Below are 25,082 nucleotides of genomic sequence, written 5' to 3'. Positions count from 1 at the left end.
TTGCTATTTAGGTTACTCTTGAAATTCTAAAAAACAACTGCATAAAAATCTGCTAGCGAGAAAAATCTAAAGTGCTCTTGGCAGCTGGGTGGATGTCAACTTTAAGATGTGAAATGAAAAGGTAATGAAGTTTCCAAAAGTCTGTACAGATTATTGAAGAAGTTAATTTGTGTCAAACTTTATTTCTGTTAAACTGGCTTACTTGCTTTCATTAGAAGTATAAAATGAAGATGAGGTCTGTTATGAATCTACATGAAAAACCAGGATCAAACAGAAATGCTAGGAAAAGTTTTTATTTGTAGACTGTCATTGAATTTACTGCATTTTAGGCACTAAAGAATTAATGCAGTTGAGAGCATGTCATCAGTCACCTCCTACTTGAATACAATCAACATACTCATCTGTTTAAAAGGTAGCACTGCCACGTGCTAGTCTGGCCAGGCGCTGTGCTAGCTAGGTACTGGCGGCATAACACCCAACAGGGCCCCGGCCTCTGCCCACACTCCTGCAAGCTGGCCTGCTGTGGGACTTGCCAGAGAGTGCCACTGAGGATCCCACAAGGTCCAGAAATACATAACTATTGTTTTCAGAAACTTTCTGTAGTCAGTGAAAATACACAATGGACACTTAGAAAAGAAATCACAGCGGAGATCACTTTTTACAAACTGTGTAGTAGGATCACAGCTAATGGGGGCAGGGGTGGCTGAAATGCAAGATTCCAAAGATCTCAGGGGTCACATTTATTTGTTCGAGTGGTTCCTTCAGCTGAGTACCACATAAAGCAGTTGGCTTGAGTTTGGGGGACATACTGTGTATCTTTAAACACAGGAACTGCCCTCAGAATGAGTTGCTCATAACGTGTGGCAAGCAAGAACTGAGACCAGCTAAGAAACTCCAAGCTCAGGACTGTTGCCTCCTGCACTAGGTCAAATCACTCAACCATGTCAGAGCAGCCCTCTCAATGGGAACCTCATTTTTGCATGGAGTCCACCCTCTTTCTATCACATCCAGCTGTTTCATTCAACATGTTAAATAACTTGGATTTTTTTCTTTTATGGAAATGTGTCTTATTTTCAAAGACAGGAACTTTTATGGAAATTAACTGTCATTAAAACAAAGCAACCACATCTTTATGCTATATTAAATCCTTGTTTTTAAACTTCTTAGATTATTAAAGATTGGATTTGGTCTTTAAGGATTTAATTAACAACCTATGTTATCGGTGGGCTTTGGGTTGCGGCAGCAGGAGCACTACAGTGCCAGAGAATAAATATTTTAGGCTTTCTGAGTCATCTGGTTTCTGTTCCAACTACTCTGCAGTTGTAGTACAATGAGAGTACTGACAATACAAAACCTAAAGGCTGTGGTCCAATGAAACTTTTCTTACAAAAATGTGTAACTGGCCCCATTTGCCAACCCCTGAATTACAGTGCACCCACAGTACCACCCCACACTCCCTGCTCACTGTGAGTAACAGCAGGACACAATGGGATGAAGAGGACACCATCAAGGACAAGGTGTGTACGGGACTAGAAAACAGGATATTCCAACCCACCCCCACAGGAAGGGGGAAAGGCCACAGCATTCACTGACACCACCCAGCAATGGCTTGCTTCTTCACTAACACAAAAAACTCAAGTGGCCAAGCACTAGGACAGGAACTCTATAGATAAGTAAGATAATAACTCTTGCTAATTGGGAACTCAGTGTTCAAAGGCCCTGACGAGTGTGAGGGTGAATGAGAAAGAGGAGGGCCTGTTCCAAGAATCCTAACCCTGTGGCCCCTGTACTGATAAGTGCTGACATACTCAACAATGGCGTCTCGATCAGCTATGTCCCCAAGCACCATGCGCTGAATGATGCTGTTGTGCTCCTCTTCCGAGAGATTTTTGTATGACACAAGGGGGATGTTATACTTTGTGGCCGGTGAAGGGTCCACTCCCTGAAGCCAAGGATGGTTTTCAATCTCTTCTAAAGAGGCCCTTTTCTTGGGATCTCTCTGTAGCATCCGTGTGATAAGGCTGGAAAGGAAGTTAAGTCCTTTGTTAAAGCAAACTGCTGGCAAGGATTAGTAATCGTGGATTATTTTATTAATCAAAATTATTGTCTGCATTTACATAATCAATTTAATTAGGTTAACTAGTGGTGGGGAGAGGGAGGAGGGCAGACAGGAATAATGAAAATTCAGTACATCAGATTCAAAAAACAAAAATATCACAACCTCCAGAAATACCAATAAGCCGAACACACAAATATAAGTTTCCTATAATCTGTAATTAACTCTAGGTATCAAAGTAACATCCTTCCTTGAATTAACTGCTGGCTTAGTGGCATACCAGAACCAGATATAATCAGAAGCAATGACATACTGAATGGAGCGCATGAGACAACTTCTGTTTCAGGAAGAATGAATGACCCTCCTGATAAATGCAATTAAAATGCCATACAATATATTTTAAAAATATATTTTATTTAAAGTATTGTTGTGTTGATGGAGGGGGAGGGAGGGAGGGAGAGAGAGAGAGAAGGAGGGAAGGAGGGAAAAAAGGAATACTTAGCAGCTAAAAACGGAGTAAAAGCAGGACCCTTAGGAGATGAATGAGAAAGCTGGCCTTGGACCTGATGGTTTCTGCTTCAGATTTGAAGGTTACACTGGATGCAGGAAACAGAACATAACGTGTAGAGCCTACTGATGGTGGATAGTCCAACTGGAGTCCTTGCAAAAATCTGAGATCTTGGCTTCAGTGTGAGGGTGAATGAGAAAACATATTCACTGCTCAGAAGAGGGCAAGAAGGAAATATGCATGCCTCACCATTGGCTGTAGAGTTGGCATGGAATGAGGGAGTTCCTTCTAAGAACTTCTAACTACAAACTGGTCCTCACACAAGTTTGTGGTCCAAATTAATAGTATCTATCAGTTCCACAGAGTGAAGAAGTTAATTTAAAGTGGTTTCAGGCTGACAGTGCCCCTAGGCAACTATTGAGAAGTGAATCCTTTTAGTAGTAATGTAACAAAATCAGGCCTCAAAGAATGCCCCAAATAATATTACAAGGAATATGACCTCACAGTCAAAAAACACAAAGGGCCATGACATCAAAATTGGATTGCAAGCTTTTAGATATGAAAACATTTAGACACAGAACATAAATGTTGAATATGTTTAAGACATAAAGGAGAAGCTTGAAAATTTGACCAAGGTATAAACCCTAAACAAAACTACTATACAGTCTGGAGAAAAAATGAAATGGGGTTTCTAAAAGTGAAAAACAGAAATTGTAATTAAGACTTAATGGATAAAGTAAACAACAGATAAGACATAAAGAGAAAATTAATGAATTGACAGACAGAGCAAAGGAAATAACTCTGTATGAGCAGACTAAGACATTAAAAATACGAAAAAAGTTAAAAGACAAGTACAGAGTGAAAATATACTAATAACCATATACACCTAGTAACATTTCCAGAAGGGAATGAAAAAATGGGGAAGAAGCTTCATTTGAAAAGCTAATGGCTAAGAATTTTCCAAATTCTGAAAAATAAATCCAGAGCTAGGAACCCTAACATATACCATGCATAATAAACAGAAGATCTCAAAGCCGCCTGAGAGGAAAGACAGATCACCTACATAGGAACAGCAAGATGGGCAGCTGGCTTCTGCACAGCTCCAATGCACGCCAGATAATGAACAACATCTTCAACCAGCCAAAAGGAAATAACTGCCAGCCTGGAATTCTACACCCAAAGAAACTGTCCTTCAAGAAGAGATGTGAAATAAACACAATTTCAAAGAAAAACTGATTAAGTTTGTCAACAGATGCTCACAAAAGAAATTCTAAAGGATGTAATTTTGGCAGAAGAATATGATCCCAACTGGAAGGTTTGATATGCAAGAAGGATGAGGAACCAAGTTTTTATCAAATATTTGGCTAATTCTAAATGATTTTTGACTTTATAAAACAATAATAGTTTCTAATTTGTGGAGTTAAAAAAAAAGATTAATAAAATACTGGATGGTAATTAAAGTGTTCTAAGAATTTTTGTTGTTTACGAAAAGGATATACTATAGATTAACTATAGATTTTATTAAATTAAGTATATGTATATGTGCATTAAAATAGGTTGAAAATCAGTAAAATAATAGACTATAACTTCCAAACTAGTTGGGTGGAAAAAGTTAAGTGAGAGGAAAAAGAAAAATTCCAGTCAAACTCAAAAAAGGAAAGGATAAAAAGGAAAAAACCAAAAAAGTAGGATAAATATAAAATATATAAAAAGATGGCATAAATACATCTACATCTATCAGTAAAAACTAGAAAGTAAATGAGAATAAACTCTCCAACTAAAAGACAAAAATGATCCAATTGTATTAAAGAAAAACCCACTTCCAGGCTGTTAAAAAAGATATATTTAAAACTAGGATAATGAAAGGTTTAAAATAAAAGAATGAAAAACTATATAGCACACAAGTGTTAACCTAAGAAAGCTGATGTAGCTAGAAAACACAGATTGACTTTACAGCAACAAGCATTATTGGAGCTAAAGAGGATCAGACACTACCCAGCAATACAAAAGTTCAATTCACCAGGAAGATCAAACAGTTCTCAACTTGTTTGTACCTAATAACATTGCCTCATAACACTCAAAGTAAAAATGGACAGAACTCCAAGAATAAAACACTATATCTACTCATAGTGAAAAAATTTCTCAGTAATTGATAGATTAAGCAAACTCAGAAAGGATGTAAGTAATTTTGAACAGCATAATTAACAAGCTGAGTCTTAAATACGTATTTATAACTCTAGCTCCAACAATTGGAAAATATACATTCTTTTCCAGAACAAAAGGATCATTTACAAAACTGACTCCATCCTAGGTGATAGGCAAGCCTCAACAATTTGTAAAAGAACTGGTACAATACACACTTTGTTCTAGGACCACAATGTAATTAAATTAGAAATCAATAACAAAAAGCTAATTAGAAAAACTGCAGATTTTTGGAGATTTAAAACATTCCTCCAATCAACTCAATGGTCAAATCAATCAATGAAACTAGAAAATACTCAGAACTGAGTAATAACAGGAAGACTATAAATCATAACTAGTGGGATGCAGCTAAAACGGTACTAAGAAGGTAATTTATAGCCTTAAATAAATATTACATAAGAAAAGGAAAATTTGTGAGTTGAGTATCCACCTAAGAAAGAAAAAGAACAACAGAATAAGCCCAAGGAAGCAGGTGGAAGGAAATAATAAAGAGGAAAACAAAAACAAAAAAAATGTGAATTACTAAAGGCAAATGGCAGTTCTTTTAAAAAAGAATAATAAAATTAACAAATCTCTGGCAAGACTGATCAAGACAAAAAAGAGAAGGCACAAATTGTCAATAATAGAATGAAAAAAGGCAAAATCCCCACAGATTCTGTGACTTCAAAAATATAATTATAGGATATTATAAATACTTGAGGCCAATGGACTGTAAACCTGAGAGGAAAAGACAAGCTTCTCTAAAAACAAAACAGCCAAATTGACACAGAAAAATAGAAAAACTGAATGGTCTTATAATTAATAAAGATAATCCTTCTAGGAGAGAGGCACAGAAAAGGCTTTTAAGATATTAATAACTGGTCTATTTCTTAAACTAGATGATGGGAACACAGGTGTTTATTTTATTACGTATATATTTTTTACACATTCTTTTGAATAATATATGTCAAAATAAAAGTAAGCTAATCTGTTTTTCTGTTTAGTTTTTTCGTTAAGGGCTGTGGAGCTATTCCTTGGATTTTAAACATCTAACATGCACAAACTATACCCACAAATGGCAGCCCCACATCCTGGGGCAGAGTATAATAATAGTGATAGCATAAAAATCATCATCATCAATAACAATATTCATATTGAGTGCTTCTGATGTGCTAAGGACTGAGCTACGAGCTTTACATGTATTATTTAATTTTCACAATAACCCCATAAGGTAGGTACTACCACTCCCTCATCATTAGTAAATGGAGAAGACAGTATTTGAATCCAGACCGTTTGACTACCTTAGTTCTTAACCATCGACCACATGGCCTAAAATGGTGCTCCATTTAGAGAAAAGAGTCCCCAAATTATGAGATTTCCTTCTCACCAGAAGATGGGAGAAACACGTCTTTAGTACCATGATCTAGAACTCAAAATTTTACTACAGCACTTCTAGTGGCTATAATCTTATCTGAGTTCATATTAAAAAATATCACTCATAATGTCTATGAAATACTGAACTTCCAACAGTTCACTACACATCTAATAGTATTACACAGTACTTTAAATTCCAGATTATCAACTTGAGTCAACTTTTGGTCATTGGCATCCCAAAGTCACATCGCCAAACCAGAGATTTTTAGTCAATGTGGGGAAAGGAAAGGGAGGGTGAATAAAATTTGAGACATGCTCTATAAATCCTAAGATGGTGTGCCAAGGGTCTGTTTCAAGAAAGAAAATGCCCTCTTTTTGGGAACTGAAAAGCACTGACATATTACCGGTGATCTTGCTTCCGGCTGACTGCAGAGAAAGAGGGTTCCCAAGGTAATGACTTCACTTAAAATGAAAGTAACCACTACTCCTGGATGCTGAAGAAGCATTATAAAGGGTTTCTTGAAAACAAAATTTCTTTTCTTTGCTTCTTAAATTCGAAATTTAAATTTGAAATCATATTCTGGGTTAATCCCCCAAAATACTCTTAACAACAGGTAAAATCTTAAATTCAAAAATTAAAACGAACCCAGATACATGGATGCTGAAGTCAACTCAAATTTTCTTGGCATGTTAATAGAATAAAATAAAATTTCTTGTTTTAATATGAGTGCTTAAGGTTTCCACTTACTTTTTAACTTAATTTTTTACTTACTCTTTACACTCTTTAGACACGTGGGACGGTACTGTATATTTGCAATCCATGATCATTGTCAATGTTTCACTGTCATTGGCTTCTTGAAAGGGTGGCTGCCCACACACCAACATGAAAAGGATCACTCCCAGACTCCATATATCTACAATCAAAGAAATACTGTTAAATATCAGACAGTCAAAACCCCAAAAACACTAACAATATTTATCATTTTATTTATGAATCAAGAGCATTCATTTCTCAAAGCAAAAATATCTAGGGAAAAAAACTTAAGCCCAGTAAGTCAGGGAAGGGAAGGAATCTGTCTTGTTCACTGCTATTCATATTCATACTCACATAAGGCAAGTGCCAGGCAGACAGTGAATGGTCAATAAATGTTCAATGAAAAGATGAATTAATTCATTTATTTGTTAATGGCAAGAACACCTACTGGAAATTACCTATCAAGGCTCCTAAACCATGGAGAACATACTGCTATTTCGTCCATTACTGTACACATCAAAGATAGAAACTAAGATACTAATTTTCTGAGACTTGAAAAGGATTTTGTCTTAAGTCACAATTACCTCAGTTGTTCACTCCCTCAGTTTTGGAGAGGTAACTGGGTCACATAACTCATGATCACCTTATAGATAAGAAAATTAAAGCTCAGAGAAGAGAGGACTACGCCCAGGCTGTCATAAGGAAAAAAAGGCTAGTTATATATTACTTAGAGGACAAAACTAGGACTGAAGATATAAGTAATCCGGAGGCACACTTTGGCTTAAAAATGGGAGCTACCCAAAAAGCTGTTAAAATACTGAAACCAGTTGATTACAAAGTTAGTATATTTCTCATTACCACAAGTAGTCCACAAAAGCTGAGCAACCATCTGTCTAATATTCTGCTAATGGCATTCCTGCACTAATTGTAAGTTTGGACTGCTTGACATCTGAGAACCTCCAAATTCTAGTGTTAGACTAATTCCAACAATACCAAATAACACCCTACTCCTTGCCATTAAATAAAGAACAAACCCATCAATCGGATGGAAAAAAAATATTTTTCAGATGAAAAAAAGGACACCTTCATTTAGGAAGGATATCACAAATAATTCACTCTAGAAACTGAAGTACAGACACAATAACACAAATATTCATGTAACAGAAGATCAGTTCAAGCCACAAAAGGCTTATAGAGCACACTTAGAAGAGAACAGAGGGGCAGGCCATGTGGCCTTTGTCATCACATCTGTTAACAGGACATACAACTGCTATTTCCATTTAAGCTTAAAACAACCAAAATAATGTTTCCATGTTATTTTCCAAGGGAATTAAAACTGTTAATAAGGCAATGAAGGCAGAAAACCAAAAGTTGCACAAATTGTAATTTTTCTTGTAAGTACAACAAATTTTACTAAGGATGTTCCAGTGGAAATCAGAGAACAGATGGGAAAATCTACTGAACTTAGAACACTGATATAAATTAGTTCAAACTCTTGACTGTGGTGTGTACAGGAGGTCTGCCTGTCACTGCTCGTTGGCTGCAAGAATCACCTAACCCACTGCCCCACGACAGCAAGCTGGCTCAAAATTCCATGCCACAAACTAACCCTCATTTCATTGCCCTGACCTTGGAAAAGACAGTCATCCTCATTCAAAGTCAAATAATCTGAGTAATGGTAGCTAGTCAAACTTGTTCTTTAAATAGTCAGTGAGGAGAATTTACCTGTTTGTTAAATATTCAGTGAGAAGAATTTGCAACCTTAATTCTAGTAGCTTAAAGGAAATTTATATAGTTGATGTTTAACTTAAACCCTCTTTATTTAACTTAAGTCTGTTATTTTTGGTCACCTGCTCCAGCTCCCCAGTCACCACTGTGAACAAGTGGCAATTAATTATAATTACTCTACCTTTACTAAATATTGTCCCTCAATTTTTAAACCAGCTACATTCTAGAATTTAAGTCCTACATTTCTACTGATGCCCATCAGACGAGGGGGGATGGTGGGGGGAATTCACCAGATTTTTATTTATAGTCTATACTTAATCATCTCCTATCACTCCAAAAAAGTGGATTTGAAATGGTTTACAATAAAAACGCATCAACATGAAAATCAGGGTATTTAAAATAAAAACCATGAGACAATGTCTAATGCTACTACTACTATAATCATACATAATCACTATCACATACATAGTTGAGATACAATAAATACCTATCTACATAAATTCTACAAAACAAAAATTTTTATAAAATGAACTTGGTTACATTATTTCTTCCAGAAATTCATACTATAACTATAGATAAACCAGTTTGGTATTTTACCTTTTCTGTACACTATACTGTCAAATGATGACACTTGACAATATAATTATGCAAAGCTCATTTAATAATTACCCAAAATTCTTATTTAAAGAAAGCTTACTTTTTCTGTTAAATATTAACCTCAACAGCAACAAGGAAGCCCAATTTTGGGGAAATGTTCTTTTCTGGATCATTGGCCCAAGCAAACCAATTCACTCTGCTTGTAGGAAGTGATGTGTGCTTAGAAAAACAGAAAAGAAAAGAGAAGAAACGCAACACAAACATACACATGGTTTCCAGTTAGGGCTCATATAACATGAGCATGAACATGGAAATGATTAAAAGTTGAGAAACATAGAAAGATAATTCTATGCCAAGTGGTTTGCAAAGCTAAATGACATAATTCAAGGCATTTAAACTAGAAAAGAACACTGTAACTAAGAATAGAGCAAATGACCCTCTCACTGAGACAATATTATTCTTCAAGAGGTCATTTATTCCGTTTTTTATTTTCCAAGCTTTTAATTTCTCCTCTTGCTCTACTCTTGTCTTTGAGTCAGTTTAACTTTGCATCCCAAGGGCTAAAGGAAAGAGGTAAAAATAAGTCACTAAAACATAAGTGGTATGACTATCATCAAGTTATTTCAAAATACATCTCCCCATCTATAAAACTGGAATAATAACAGTAGTCTACCTTCTCTTAAAGCTGTTGGAGGCATTTAAAAAGATTAAACTAGAATCCAGCACACAGAAAACATTCAAAGGCAGCTGCCACTGCTACTGCTCTGCTCTCATCCATCTGCGCTGGGCACTGTTCTAGGCGCGGTGAACAGAGAAATCAGTGAAAGACACTTTTGCCCTTGAAGGGCTCCCAATTCACTATAAAAAATTGACACATAAAGCAGGTAGGCTCGAGGAGGGACACAGCCAACATGGAGAAGAGAAATGAACAGAGATGAGAGGGAGAGTAATAGCCAAGGCCTCTTCATCATTCAAGTAAAAAAGGCACTGATTCAGGAGACTGGGTCCCAGGAGTAGACACATGGTATTACAGGACCAAGAATGGCAGAAAGAACAATCATATATTACATTCCCCACAAATGGGGGATGGAGGGAGGTGGTACCAGTCTTAATAAAAATTCATTTTAGTGGATATATTCAATTATCTTTTTTCTTAAAACAAAACAAATTTCTCTAATAAAATAAAAAGCTCCCAGCATCAGACCCTTAGGACCACAAGGGATTCAAGAAAACTGTAATTTCGGTAGGAGTGTAGAACAGAAGGGGTGTGGAATGGAGACATTTTTCATCTTTAAAATCTGTTAATCAAACTGTCCATTTGTATTTAAAGGTACACAGGTTAACAAACACCAACCATCTGAATAATCAGATTTAATGTTCATAATATTTGCTACTTTTATTTCAGACCCCCATCTAAGCCTTCAGTTAATAAAAATGGAAACAGAAAATATTTTTTAATAAATACAGTTTGTTTGGTTAAAAGCAATTTTCCAACTCATGGAGCTGTAGAAAGAGGGGAGAGATAAAGCAGTTTTTACATTATAAAGGGTGGGAGTCACTGGTCCCCCTCACTGGCTGCTCTCAAGCTAGTTGGAAAGAAGATCACTAAGTCAGCACTGAGGTCTTATCTGCTGACACGCAGTAGATCTATCGTTATATAACTGAGCCAAGATATTTCTAGAGTTGGAGTGGAGTTTATAATATAAAGTTCATTTTAGGCAGGCTATGAAAACATCAAAATGAAAACAAAACAGAATAAAAGAACATACCAATCATTAATTTGAGGAAAAGCAAATGCCAAAGGTGGGGGGGGGGGGTCATGACTTTGGAGAGGTTTTCTAAAAAAATCATTTCTGAAGTGAATTATCTCAACAGCAAAAGAAAGAACAGGGATTAGAAAGTTATAAAAATGTGAAGACCAGAAACGTTTCAGGTAGAAACCTCTTTCCCCCAGCTTTCTTTCCCCAGTATAGCCATGGCTCATGAGAGAAGCAACAGGACTATGGTGCTCTAAAACCACTGCAGATGAAGTAGGGCCAGCACCTCGTAGCACACTGCTTACAGCTGCAAGTCTTTATGTAATCACTATCCAGCTCCAACCGTGGTCACTAGCAACTGACATATGACTCAATGCCAATGTTAAAGGCAATGCCTTCTTAGAACAGCAAGCAGTGTTTCAGAAGCATTTACGTCTCAAGACCTCGACAATAAAACCTAGGATCTCGTTCCTTTTGAAGACATTCAGAAATCTAAGCGCCCATGGCCTCTGGAGCTGAATTCTTGTTTCCACAGAACTAATTACCTGCATTCAAAAATTACCTGTAGATTAAGCTCACAACGGTCCCGCAGTAAGAGATTGAGAGTCGGCGCGTGGAGGGCCGCGGCCTACTAGGGGGTGCTGTTTCAACAACATAGGCTCCCTTGGGTTAAGGTGAAAGGAACGTACAGCAAGTAGAATGTTCAGATAAAGGGAACGTTCCGACAGCTGAACAAATTCCGAAAATAAAAATATATGCAGAGGCGGGGCAAGATGGCAGACTGGTGAGCTGTATGTTTTAGTTACTCCTCCAGGAAAGTAGGTAAAAAGCCAGGAACTGCGTGGACTGGACACCACAGAGCAATCTGTCTTTGGGCATACTTCATACAACACTCATGAAAACGTGGAACTGCTGAGATCAGCGAAATCTGTAAGTTTTTGCGGCCAGGGGACCCGCGCCCCTCCCTGCCAGGCTCAGTCCCGGGGGAGGAGGGGCTGTCAGCTCCAGGAAGGAGAAGGGAGAATTGCAGTGGCTGCTCTTACCGGAAACTCATTCTACTGATTCAAACTCCAACCATAGATAGACTGAGGCCAGACACCAGAGACTCTGAGAGCAGCCAGCCCAGCAGAGAGGAGACAGGCATAGAAAAAAAAACAACACGAAAAACTCCAAAATAAAAGCAGAGGATTTTTGGAGTTCTGGTGAACACAGAAAGGGGAAGGGCGGAGATCAGGCCTTGAGGCGCATTTGCAAATCCCGAAGCAAGGCTGATCTCTCTGCCCTGGGCACCTTTCCTTAATGGCCCTGGTTGCTTTGTCTATTAGCATTTCAATAACCCATTAGATCTCTGAGGAGGGCGGTTTTTTTTTTTTTTTTTTTTAAATCCTTTTTGCTTTTTCTAAAACAATTACTCTAAGAAGCTCAATACAGAAAGCTTCAAAGAACTGAAATTTGGGCACGTCAAGTCAAGAGCAGAACTAAGAGAGCTCTGAGACAAAAGGCAATAATCCAGTGGCTGAGAAAATTCACTAAACAACACAACTTCCCAAGAAAAGGGGGGTGTCCGCTCACAGCCACCATCCTGGTGGACAGGAAACACTCCTGCCCATCGCCAGCCCCATAGCCCAGAGCTGCCCCAGACAACCCAGTGTGACGGAAGTGCTTCAAATAACAGGCACACACCACAAAACTGGGCGTGGACATTAGCCTACCCTGCAACCTCAGCTGAATGTCCCAGAGCTGGGAAGGGGGAGCAGTGTGAATTAACAGAGCCCCATTCAGCCATCATTTGAGCAGACTGGGAGCCTCCCAACACAGCCCAGCAGCCCAGAACTGCCCTGGGGGGACGGCACTCACCTGCGACATAGCACAGTCATCCCTCAACAGAGGACCCGGGGTGCACAGCCTGGAAGAGGGGCCCACTTGCAAGTCTCAGGAGCCATACGCCAATACCAAAGACTTGTGGGTCAGTGGCAGAGACAAACTGTGGCAGGACTGAACTGAAGGATTAGACTATTGCAGTAGCTTTAAAACTCTAGGATCATCAGGAGATTTGATTGTTAGGGCCACCCCCCCTCCCCGACTGCCCAGAAACACGCCCCACATACAGGGCAGGCAACACCAACTACACACGCAAGCTTGGGACACCAATTGGGCCCCACAAGACTCACTCCCCCACTCACCAAAAAGGCTAAGCAGGGGAGATCTGGCTTGTGGAGAACGGGTGGCTCGTGGACGCCACCTGCTGGTTAGTTAGAGAAAGTGTACTCCACGAAGCTGTAGATCTGATAAATTAGAGATAAGGACTTCAACTGGTCTACAAACCCTAAAAGAACCCTATCAAGGTCAGCAAATGCCACGAGGCCAAAAACAACAGAAAATTATAAAGCATATGAAAAAACCAGACGATATGGATAACCCAAGCCCAAGCACCCAAATCAAAAGACCAGAAGAGACACACCTAGAGCAGCTACTCAAAGAACTAAAGATGAACAATGAGACCCTAGTATGGGATATGAAGGAAATCAAGAAGACCCTAGAAGAGCATAAAGAAGACATTGCAAGACTAAATAAAAAAATGGATGATCTTATGGAAATTAAAGAAACTGTTGACCAAATTAAAAAGATTCTGGACACTCATAGTACAAGACTAGAGGAAGTTGAACAACGAATCAGTGACCTGGAAGATGACAGAATGGAAAATGAAAACATAAAAGAAAGAATGGGGAAAAAAATTGAAAAACTCGAAATGGACCTCAGGGATATGATAGATAATATGAAACGTCCGAATATAAGACTCATTGGTGTCCCAGAAGGGCAAGAAAAGGGTAAAGGTCTAGGAAGAGTATTCAAAGAAATTGTTGGGGAAAACTTCCCAAATCTTCTAAACAACATAAATACACAAATCATAAATGCTCAGCGAACTCCAAATAGAATAAATCCAAAAAAACCCACTCCGAGACATATACTGATCACACTGTCAAACATAGAAGAGAAGGAGCAAGTTCTGAAAGCAGCAAGAGAAAAGCAATTCACCACATACAAAGGAAACAGCATAAGACTAAGTAGTGACTACTCAGCAGCCACCATGGAGGCGAGAAGGCAGTGGCACGATATATTTAAAATTCTGAGTGAGAGGAATTTCCAGCCAAGAATACTTTATCCAGCAAAGCTCTCCTTCAAATTTGAGGGAGAGCTTAAATTTTTCACAGACAAAGAAATGCTGAGAGAATTTGCTAACAAGAGACCTGCCCTACTGGAGATACTAAAGGGAGCCCTACAGACAGAGAAACAAAGACAGGACAGAGAGACTTGGAGAAAGGTTCAGTACTAAAGAGATTCGGTATGGGTACAATAAAGGATATTAATAGAGAGAGGGAAAAATATGGCAAACATAATCCAAAGGATAAGATGGCCGATTCAAGAAATGCCTTCACGGTTTTAACATTGAATGTAAATGGATTAAACTCCCCAATTAAAAGATATAGATTCGCAGAATGGATCAAAAAAAATGAACCATCAATATGTTGCATACAAGAGACTCATCTTAGACACAGGGACACAAAGAAACTGAAAGTGAAAGGATGGAAAAAAATATTTCATGCAAGCTACAGCCAAAAGAAAGCAGGTGTAGCAATATTAATCTCAGATAAAATAGACTTCAAATGCAGGGATGTTTTGAGAGACAAAGAAGGCCACTACATACTAATAAAAGGGGCAATTCAGCAAGAAGAAATAACAATCGTAAATGTCTATGCACCCAATCAAGGTGCCACAAAATACATGAGAGAAACATTGGCAAAACTAAAGGAAGCAATTGATGTTTCCACAATAATTGTGGGAGACTTCAACACATCACTCTCTCCTATAGATAGATCAACCAGACAGAAGACCAATAAGGAAATTGAAAACCTAAACAATCTGATAAATGAATTAGATTTAACAGACATCTACAGGACATTACATCCCAAATCAACAGGATACACATACTTTTCTAGTGCTCACGGAACTTTCTCCAGAATAGATCATATGCTGGGACATAAAACAAGCCTCAATAAATTTAAAAAGATTGAAATTATTCAAAGCACATTCTCTGACCACAATGGAATACAATTAGAAGTCAATAACCATCAGAGACTTAGAAAATTCACAAATACCTGGAGGTTAAACAACACACTCCTAAACAATCAGTGGGTTAAAGAAGAAATAGCAAGAGAAATTGCTAAATATATAGAGACGAATGAAAATGAGAACACAACATACCAAAACCTATGGGATGCAGCAAAAGCAGTGCTAAGGGGGAAATTTATAGCACTAAACGCATATATTAAAAAGGAAGAAAGAGCCAAAATCAAAGAACTAATGGATCAACTGAAGAAGCTAGAAAATGAACAGCAAACCAATCCTAAACCAAGTACAAGAAAAGAAATAACAAGGATTAAAGCAGAAATAAATGACATAGAGAACAAAAAAACAATAGAAAGGATAAATATCACCAAAAGTTGGTTCTTTGAGAAGATCAACAAGATTGACAAGCCCCTAGCTAGACTGACAAAATCAAAAAGAGAGAAGACCCATATAAACAAAATAATGAATGAAAAAGGTGACATAACTGCAGATCCTGAAGAAATTAAAAAAATTATAAGAGGATATTATGAACAACTGTATGGCAACAAACTGGATAATGTAGAAGAAATGGACAATTTCCTGGAAACATATGAACAACCTAGACTGACCAGAGAAGAAATAGAAGACCTCAACCAACCCATCACAAGCAAAGAGATCCAATCAGTCATCAAAAATCTTCCCACAAATAAATGCCCAGGGCCAGATGGCTTCACAGGGGAATTCTACCAAACTTTCCAGAAAGAACTGACACCAATCTTACTCAAACTCTTTCAAAACATTGAAAAAAATGGAACACTACCTAACTCATTTTATGAAGCTAACATCAATCTAATACCAAAACCAGGCAAAGATGCTACAAAAAAGGAAAACTACCGGCCAATCTCCCTAATGAATATAGATGCAAAAATCCTCAACAAAATACTTGCAAATCGAATCCAAAGACACATTAAAAAAATCATACACCATGACCAAGTGGGGTTCATTCCAGGCATGCAAGGATGGTTCAACATAAGAAAAACAATCAATGTATTACAACACATTAAAAACTCGAAAGGGAAAAATCAATTGATCATCTCAATAGATGCTGAAAAAGCATTTGACAAAATCCAACATCCGTTTTTGATAAAAACACTTCAAAAGGTAGGAATTGAAGGAAACTTCCTCAACATGATAAAGAGCATATATGAAAAACCCACAGCCAGCATAGTACTCAATGGTGAGAGACTGAAAGCCTTCCCTCTAAGATCAGGAACAAGACAAGGATGCCCGCTGTCACCACTGTTATTCAACATTGTGCTGGAAGTGCTAGCCAGGGCAATCCGGCAAGACAAAGAAATAAAAGGCATCCAAATTGGAAAAGAAGAAGTAAAACTGTCATTGTTTGCAGATGATATGATCTTATATCTAGAAAACCCTGAGAAATCAACGATACACCTACTAGAGCTAATAAACAAATTTAGCAAAGTAGCGGGATACAAGATTAATGCACATAAGTCAGTAATGTTTCTATATGCTAGAAATGAACAAACTGAAGAGACACTCAAGAAAAAGATACCATTTTCAATAGCAACTAAAAAAATCAAGTACCTAGGAATAAACTTAACCAAAGATGTAAAAGACCTATACAAAGAAAACTACATAACTCTACTAAAAGAAATAGAAGGGGACCTTAAAAGATGGAAAAATATTCCATGTTCATGGATAGGAAGGCTAAATGTCATTAAGATGTCAATTCTACCCAAACTCATCTACAGATTCAATGCAATCCCAATCAAAATTCCAACAACCTACTTTGCAGACTTGGAAAAGCTAGTTATCAAATTTATTTGGAAAGGGAAGATGCCTCGAATTGCTAAAGACACTTTAAAAAAGAAAAACGAAGTGGGAGGACTTACACTCCCTGACTTTGAAGCTTATTATAAAGCCACAGTTGCCAAAACAGCATGGTACTGGCACAAAGATAGACATATAGATCAATGGAATCGAATTGAGAATTCAGAGATAGACCCTCAGATCTATGGCCGACTGATCTTTGATAAGGCCCCCAAAGTCACCGAACTGAGCCATAATGGTCTTTTCAACAAATGGGGCTGGGAGAGTTGGATATCCATATCCAAAAGAATGAAAGAGGACCCCTACCTCACCCCCTACACAAAAATTAACTCAAAATGGACCAAAGATCTCAATATAAAAGAAAGTACCATTAAACTCCTAGAAGATAATGTAGGAAAACATCTTCAAGACCTTGTATTAGGAGGCCACTTCCTAGACTTTACACCCAAAGCACAAGCAACAAAAGAGAAAATAGATAAATGGGAACTCCTCAAGCTTAGAAGTTTCTGCACCTCAAAGGAATTTCTCAAAAAGGTAAAGAGGCAGCCAACTCAATGGGAAAAAATTTTTGGAAACCATGTATCTGACAAAAGACTGATATCTTGCATATACAAAGAAATCCTACAACTCAATGACAATAGTACAGACAGCCCAATTATAAAATGGGCAAAAGATATGAAAAGACAGTTCTCTGAAGAGGAAATACAAATGGCCAAGAAACACATGAAAAAATGTTCAGCTTCACTAGCTATTAGAGAGATGCAAATTAAGACCACAATGAGATACCATCTAACACCGGTTAGAATGGCTGCCATTAAACAAACAGGAAACTACAAATGCTGGAGGGGATGTGGAGAAATTGGAACTCTTATTCATTGTTGGTGGGACTGTATAATGGTTCAGCCACTCTGGAAGTCAGTCTGGCAGTTCCTTAGAAAACTAGAGATAGAGCTACCATTCGATCCAGCGATTGCACTTCTCGGTATATACCCGGAAGATCGGAAAGCAGTGACACGAACAGATATCTGCACGCCAATGTTCATAGCAGCATTATTCACAATTGCCAAGAGATGGAAACAACCCAAATGTCCATCAACAGATGAGTGGATAAATAAAATGTGGTATATACACACGATGGAATACTACGCGGCAGTAAGAAGGAACGATCTGGTGAAACATATGACAACATGGATGAACCCTGAAGACATAATGCTGAGCGAAATAAGCCAGGCACAAAAAGAGAAATATTATATGCTACCACTAATGTGAACTTTGAAAAATGTAAAACAAATGGTTTATAATGTAGAATGTAGGGGAACTAGCAGTAGAGAGCAATTAAGGAAGGGGGAACAATAATCCAAGAAGAACAGATAAGCTATTTAACGTTCTGGGGATGCCCAGAAATGACTATGGTCTGTTAATTTCTGATGGATGTAGTAGGAACAAGTTCACTGAAATGTTGCTATAGTATGTAACTTTCTTGGGGTAAAGTAGGAACATGTTGGAAGTTAAGCAGTTATCTTAGGTTAGTTGTCTTGTTCTTACTCCCTTGCTATGGTCTCTTTGAAATGTTCTTTTATTGTATGTTTGTTTTCTTTTTAACTTTTTTTTTCATACAGTTGATTTGAAAAAAGAAGGGAAAGTTAAAAAAAAGAAAAAAAGAAAAAAGACAAACAAGGAAAAAAAAAAAAAAACAAAAAAACGATGTAGTGCCCCCTTGAGGAGCCTGTGGAGAATGCAGGGGTATTCGCCTACCCCACCTCCATGGTTGCTAACATGACCACAGACATAGGGGACTGGTGGTTTGATGGGTTGAGCCCTCTACCATAAGTTTTACCCTTGGGAAGACGGTTGCTGCAAAGGAGAGGCTAGGCCTCCCTGTATTTGTGCCTAAGAGTCTCCTCCTGAATGCCTCTTTGTTGCTCAGATGTGGCCCTCTCTCTCTGGCTAAGCCAACTTGAAAGGTGAAATCACTGCCCTCCCCCCTACGTGGGATCAGACACCCAGGGAAGTGAATCTCCCTGACAACGTGGAATATGACTCCCGGGGAGGAATGTAGACCCGGCATCGTGGGATGGAGAACATCTTCTTGACCAAAAGGGGGATGTGAAAGGAAATGAAATAAGCTTCAGTGGCAGAGAGATTCCAAAACGAGCCGAGAGATCACTCTGGTGGGCACTCTTACGCACACTTTAGACAACCTTTTTTAGGTTCTAAAGAATTGGGGTAGCTGGTGGTGGATACCTGAAACTATTAAACTACAACCCAGAACCCATGAATCTCGAAGATAGTTGTATAAAAATGTAGCTTATGAGGGGTGACAGTGGGATTGGGAATGCCATAAGGACCAAACTCCACTTTGTCTAGTTTATGGGTCGATGTGTAGAAAAGTAGGGGAAGCAAACAAACAGACAAAGGTACCTAGTGTTCTTTTTTACTTCAATTGCTCTTTTTCACTCTAATTATTATTCTTGTTATTTTTGTGTGTGTGCTAATGAAGGTGTCAGGGATTGATTTAGGTGATGAATGTACAACTATATAATGGTACTGTAAACAATCGAAAGTACAATTTGTTTTGTATGACTGCGTGGTATGTGAATATATCTCAATAAAATGATGATTAAAAAATAAAAAATAAAAAAAAAAAAATATATGCAAAAAAAAAAAAAAAAAAATTACCTGTAGCTCTGGTTACTAAAGATTCTTTCTTGTACCAAACAAGATCAGTGGTTGATCCTAAGTAACATGACTGGAGACATTCTGAAAGTAGAAAACTGTCAGATCATTTCAACTAATGGTGTAAGAGGAGCAAGGCAAAAGAGAAATGAAGAATTTGGAAAAGTTTGTGTTTTAGGATCTATTATTCCTGTTTTTTTTAATACTCTAGTTAGAAACAAGGTTTTATTATTTAACAGTAAAATATTCCTTCCCTTAAAAAGAAGTGAGAAGGAATGCCATCATCTCATTATCTACTTTTAAAAACCTCTTTCCCAGACCTTTCTCTTGAATGCTACACCTGAATCCCACTAAAAGCCCTTGGGGGCTTCAAAACTCAATGCTGCCCAAACTAAGCTCATCTTTTCCCCATCCCCCACACCTGTCAGTCCCCTTCTGCGCTCTAGCCTGGTCTATCAAACCTGACTTCCCCTGACTCCAGGTCAGGAAGGTCCTGCCAATTCTATCATCTCTTTAAAATCCTCAAAGGCTACCCGCTGTGGACCCTCATCTCCCCTCCACAAAGCACCACCCGCCCTCCAACAAGGCAACTTGAGCCAACTGGTGATTTCAGTGTCAGCACAATGGGATGTCATAATCAATTTTCTCCCGTTTTCCTCCAGTATTCGGAGCTCCTTGAGCGTAGATTGTGTCTCCTGCACCCAGCCAGTGCCTGCTTCACAGAAATTTCCTAAATGGAGTGAACCTGAAGCTAATCTAAAGCGAAAGCAGTTCTGGAAACAGTAGGCGAGGCCCCCACAAGGCAGCTGAAGCAGAGGTACCGGCAGTGTGGTGGTTATTCATGCCTTTAATAAAAGCTAAGAAGGGAAGGAGACTAAGAAGTGCTTGAAGCAGAGTGTGGGAAGGGAATCGGTGATGACAAGCTGTAGTTTAAGCCAGCTGTTTAAGGCTTTGTGCTAACTTGTTTTTCTCAAGTCAAAAGAAAACAAGAAAAACTTCAAGAAGCCAAATAGTTATCAATCGCACACTGTGGGACTGTTCATGTTCACACAAACACAAAGCAGACAAGCAGCACATGCCCTTCCAACTCAGCATTCCTTCACAAACCCACTTTACAAACCCGGTTCTGGTGCCAGTCAGGAAGTGAACTTTACCAATGAAGGAAAAAAAAATCAGACTTAAATGTCACAGTTGGCCAATTTCTTTCAACATGGCCTAATGAAAAGAGCATGCCTGGGCTAACACTTCAGAGACCTGGGTGTAAATCCTACCTTAGCCACTTAATTCAATCAGCTGTGTCATCTTGGCCAAGCTACCCTAAGAATTTTAGTTCTTTCTTGGGCACCACCACCTACCCAGTAATTTCTGAGTGTGTCTGAGCAAAAAGTGCTACGTGTACCACTGCAGAGCCTGCAGAGAGTGATAATAATTGTTACCTCTAGATATAGGAGTGGGGACCAGCTGGGGAAAATAAACCCGATTTTATACTTGTTACTCAAGGTACTTCTGTATTATTTGAATGTGCTTATAAACATGTTCATTGATTCCTTGTAAGTAATTAAAAATTAGTTGTACAAAAGAGAATATTAGGATATGTACTTTAACTTAATAAACGTAAACCTTTTAAAGGAATGTAGAAGTAATAAAAAAGGCCTAGACATATTCCCTACTCGCTGAGTGATTCTCAACCTGTCAGCAACAGTTGGGTTCTGCAGGGTTGCTCTGAGAGATTCACAAAACAATCTCTCATAGCTTGAATACCAATAGTAAGAATTATTTTATTTTTAGCATGAATAACTTATTCCAAAGGTTAAGAAAATTCAAATATTAAACTCACTGATGCCTCATAAAAATCTGTAACAATCTAATAAAATGTGATGAAAGAAAAAAGAAGGGTTATGGGATCCACAGAGTCTCTGGATAAACTTTAATGACTGACAAATTTTTTTTTTCCCTTGTGTTATCTCAAAGTGTCCAGGGCTGGGTCTTAGTCTCATAAAACCAGGGAAGGGGTCAGGGTAGAGCTGCTGGCCAGATAACACTCCAGTTCTGTTTTCCTGCTTCAAGCCGGACTTGAGTGTTCTCCAGATGAAGGCCACACCAAAGCCAGAGCTACCACACAGTCACCTGCCACAGGTACATTCCCAGTCAGTCTGGATGCTTGGGATGTCTCAAAATTTCTACTCAGCTGTAACAACCCCTCAAGGTACTTCTAAATACCTCGGTGTAGTACTAATCTATAAATTCATACCTTTCCAAAATCAGATCTTGTGAAAACTAAATACCTCCTTTTACAAGCTTAAGGGAAAAATCTCTAGCTTTTGTCCAATTTTATAATAACACTCATTACAAAGTCTATGATGCTTATATATATATATATATATATATATATATATATATATATATTTTTTTTTTTTTTTTTTAGAAATATTTTTAAGAATGGCACCAAGAGGCCACCAACCATGGCAAAGTACATAAGGAGCACATTCTCCTTATGACTTTCAGTGTGGATACTCTTCAAAGGGGAACCTACAGGAGAACTGCTTTACTGTGGATACACATGACTCCAAATTTAGTTTTAAGTAGTGATTTCGCATTTCCCACAATTTTAAATTTCTCACAAGATCATGACAAATAAAAAGCAATTTCACAAGTCTAACTTTGAATTAAAAATAGAAATGTTTAGACTTAGTACCAAATCCAAAAATGTCCAACTCTAAACTGGTCACACAGTCAAGCACAACCAGACTGGAATTGCTGTATGCTTCGCCTTTCATAAACTTGAAGTCTGCATTAACTTGATGCTAATAAGCGAGTAGAGTACTTACACGTTTTATTAATTTGATTTTGAAACATTAAGCCTTCTGCACAAGATTGATGTGTGCTAACATCAGATAAATATGCAAGCCATAAAAAACATCAGGTAAGAAAGATCACCAGCCTATGCCAAATCTCAGCTAAGTTTTAAATGGTTCCTCTTTCAAAAGGCACAAAGCAAAACTTTCTAAGCACTGGGGATACAAAAATCTAATGAGGTGTGTCCTTTCACAGAACACAGCATTACCTTAGATTCCCCAAAATGTTTAAACTTGTCAGACTTTTTAACTGCCTCATTTAAGGATAAAAACAAATAAGCTTTAAAGTAGCAAATTTAAAATAACCAGATTCAAAATTCAAAATGTTAGTTCTTTAAATTTTTGTTTTAGTTAGGTCTCCATTCATAACACCTAAACTGGACATATGGTTTAAAAATATATACAGTTTTCTACCTTAAAAAAAAACCCAACATACATCTTTTTAGGAATGACAATAAACACATAACCTGCTTGGTTCCATGTAGGATTATAATTTTCAGATTGTTCCCTTATATTGAAATTTAGCTATAAAGTTCTCTCAAATAGAACCACATATTTCCTGTTTTTAAAGTAACATTTACTTTTTTCAGATTATGAAAGTAGTATGTTTAATGCCATTAAGAGTCTATCTAGTAGCAGCTGGTAGAAGGAGCCCCCCAAACTCACCAACACCACTGATAATATTTAATACTTGCCTATTAGATAGTAAAGACATACCAGATTTGTTTTAACTTGTATTGCTCTGATTATTTTTCTCAATTTCTTTTATCAAGGTATAATTTACATACAGTAAAATTCACCATTTTTAGAGTACATTTCTGTAAATTCTGACAAACGCACAGCTGTGTAACCACCACCACATTGGAGATCTAGAGCAGTTATACCACCCCAAAGAGTTTCCTTGTTGCATTTTGAGGTCAACCCCTCCCTGCAGCCCCTGGCCACAACAGGGCTGTTTTATGTCCCTATAGTTTTGCCAAGAAATGTAATCATATAGTGTGTAGCCTTTGCAGTCTGGCTGTTTTCATGAATGCATGTGAGATTAGTCTATGCAACTGTGCATGTCAATAGTTATGTCGTTTTTCTTTGCTGAGCAGTTTTCTGTTTATCCATTTCAGTTTGGGAAATTATAAATAAAGCCATTACAAACACTTGCATACAGGTTTTTGTGTAAACATAAGTTTTCATTTCTCTGGGGTAAATCCCTAAGAGTGGGACTGTGGGGTCATCTGGTAAGTATATGTTGAACTTTATAAGAAACTGCCAAATGATCTGCCAAAGTGGCTATACCATTTTACGTACCTACCAGAAATGTTTGAGAGTTTCAGTTGCTCTACATCCTCACTGAGGCTGTTGGTATTATTTTTTTTAAGTTTAGTCATTCTAATATAATATATACTTTTAATTTCCATTCTCTTAATGAATAATGATGTTGAGCATCTTTTCACATGCTTATCTGCTATCTGAATGTCCTCTCCAGTGAAGTAAGTGTCTGTTCAATTTTTTTTGACATTTTTAAAATGGGTTGCTTTAAAAATTATTACTGAGTTTTGAGAGTTCTATCTGTTTTGGAAACAAGTTATTTGTCAAGGATGTGAATTGCAAGTATTTCCCCCAGTCTGAGGCTTAACAGCACCTTTTAAGGAGGAGTTCTTATTTTGATAAAATCCAATTTATCATTTTTTTTCTGTTATAGATCTTACTTACTGTGTTGTATCTGAAATATCTCTGCCCCTAAACCAAGGTTGCAAAGACCTCTAAGTTTCATAGTTATACAATTTACATTTAGATATATGATGCATTTTGAGTTAATTTTTATATATTATATGAGGTATGGATCAAGTTTTTTTTTGTTTTTTGTTTTTTTTTTTTGCATATGGATATCCAACTGTTCTAATCTTTTGTGAAAAGACTATCCTTTCTTCATTGTCATTCTTGAGCACCCTTGAAGTCAACTGACCACATGCATATAGGTCTATCTATGGACTCTCCATTCTATTTACAATGATCTATAGACCTACCCTTTCACTAATGCAATAGTCTTGATTACTACAGCTTTATGTTTAGTCCTGAATATTCTAATTGCTTTTAAGGTTAAACTTTTCCTTCTTCATTGTCTATTTATATGACTTCTTTAATTAACTGCCTTTTCATTTGTCTACAGGGCAGTTGGTCAAATTGATCTATAAGAGCTTTTTCTACATTAAGCATAGTAAGCAGGACCTATATTACAAATATTTTCCTACTTTGTTTCCACTATAATTTTGTTTAAAATATGTATAGAGCTCCCATAAACTGTAATCAAATCTATCAACCTTTTCCTTATGATTCTTGCTTAGAAAGGTAAAGATCACATGAACAGTCACCTCTTGTTTCTTTTTTAGCTTAATTCTTCATGTACAAATCCTTAACTCATCTGGAATTTATTTTGACATACGACACAGGTAAGAATCTACCATGTTCTTCTTCCTCAATTATCTAATTATTCCAGAACAGTTTATTAAATAATTCTTCCTCTGATGCCTTTTGAGAATAGAGGAGTTTAAAATTATCACAGCCTGTCCTTTTTCCTACGTCACTTAGAATCATCCATTAAAGGACCATGCTAACATCTCTGAGACACCTGAAACTCAGA

General features: G+C 37.5%; 1 protein-coding gene across 6 annotated transcripts in view; it reads right to left on the bottom strand.

The window, feature by feature from the left end:
- The window catches only part of SNRK (SNF related kinase), a 72,694-nt gene that overhangs the window by 12,042 nt on the left and 35,570 nt on the right, over positions 1-25,082 (bottom strand). For all 6 annotated transcript variants that reach the window (XM_037848448.1, XM_037848451.1, XM_037848450.1 and 3 more), the window contains 2 exons: positions 6,892-7,033; positions 1,809-2,021 (listed from right to left, as the gene is read on the bottom strand). In XM_037848448.1, the coding sequence (XP_037704376.1) occupies positions 1,809-2,021; positions 6,892-7,033 (355 nt within the window). The remainder of the gene's footprint in view (positions 1-1,808; positions 2,022-6,891; positions 7,034-25,082) is intronic.

The sequence above is a fragment of the Choloepus didactylus genome, chromosome 1 (genome assembly GCF_015220235.1).
Source record: "Choloepus didactylus isolate mChoDid1 chromosome 1, mChoDid1.pri, whole genome shotgun sequence".
NCBI lineage: Eukaryota > Metazoa > Chordata > Mammalia > Pilosa > Megalonychidae > Choloepus > Choloepus didactylus.
Note: the sequence above shows the minus strand (reverse complement) of the source record. Positions and strands in the feature narration are given on the sequence as shown.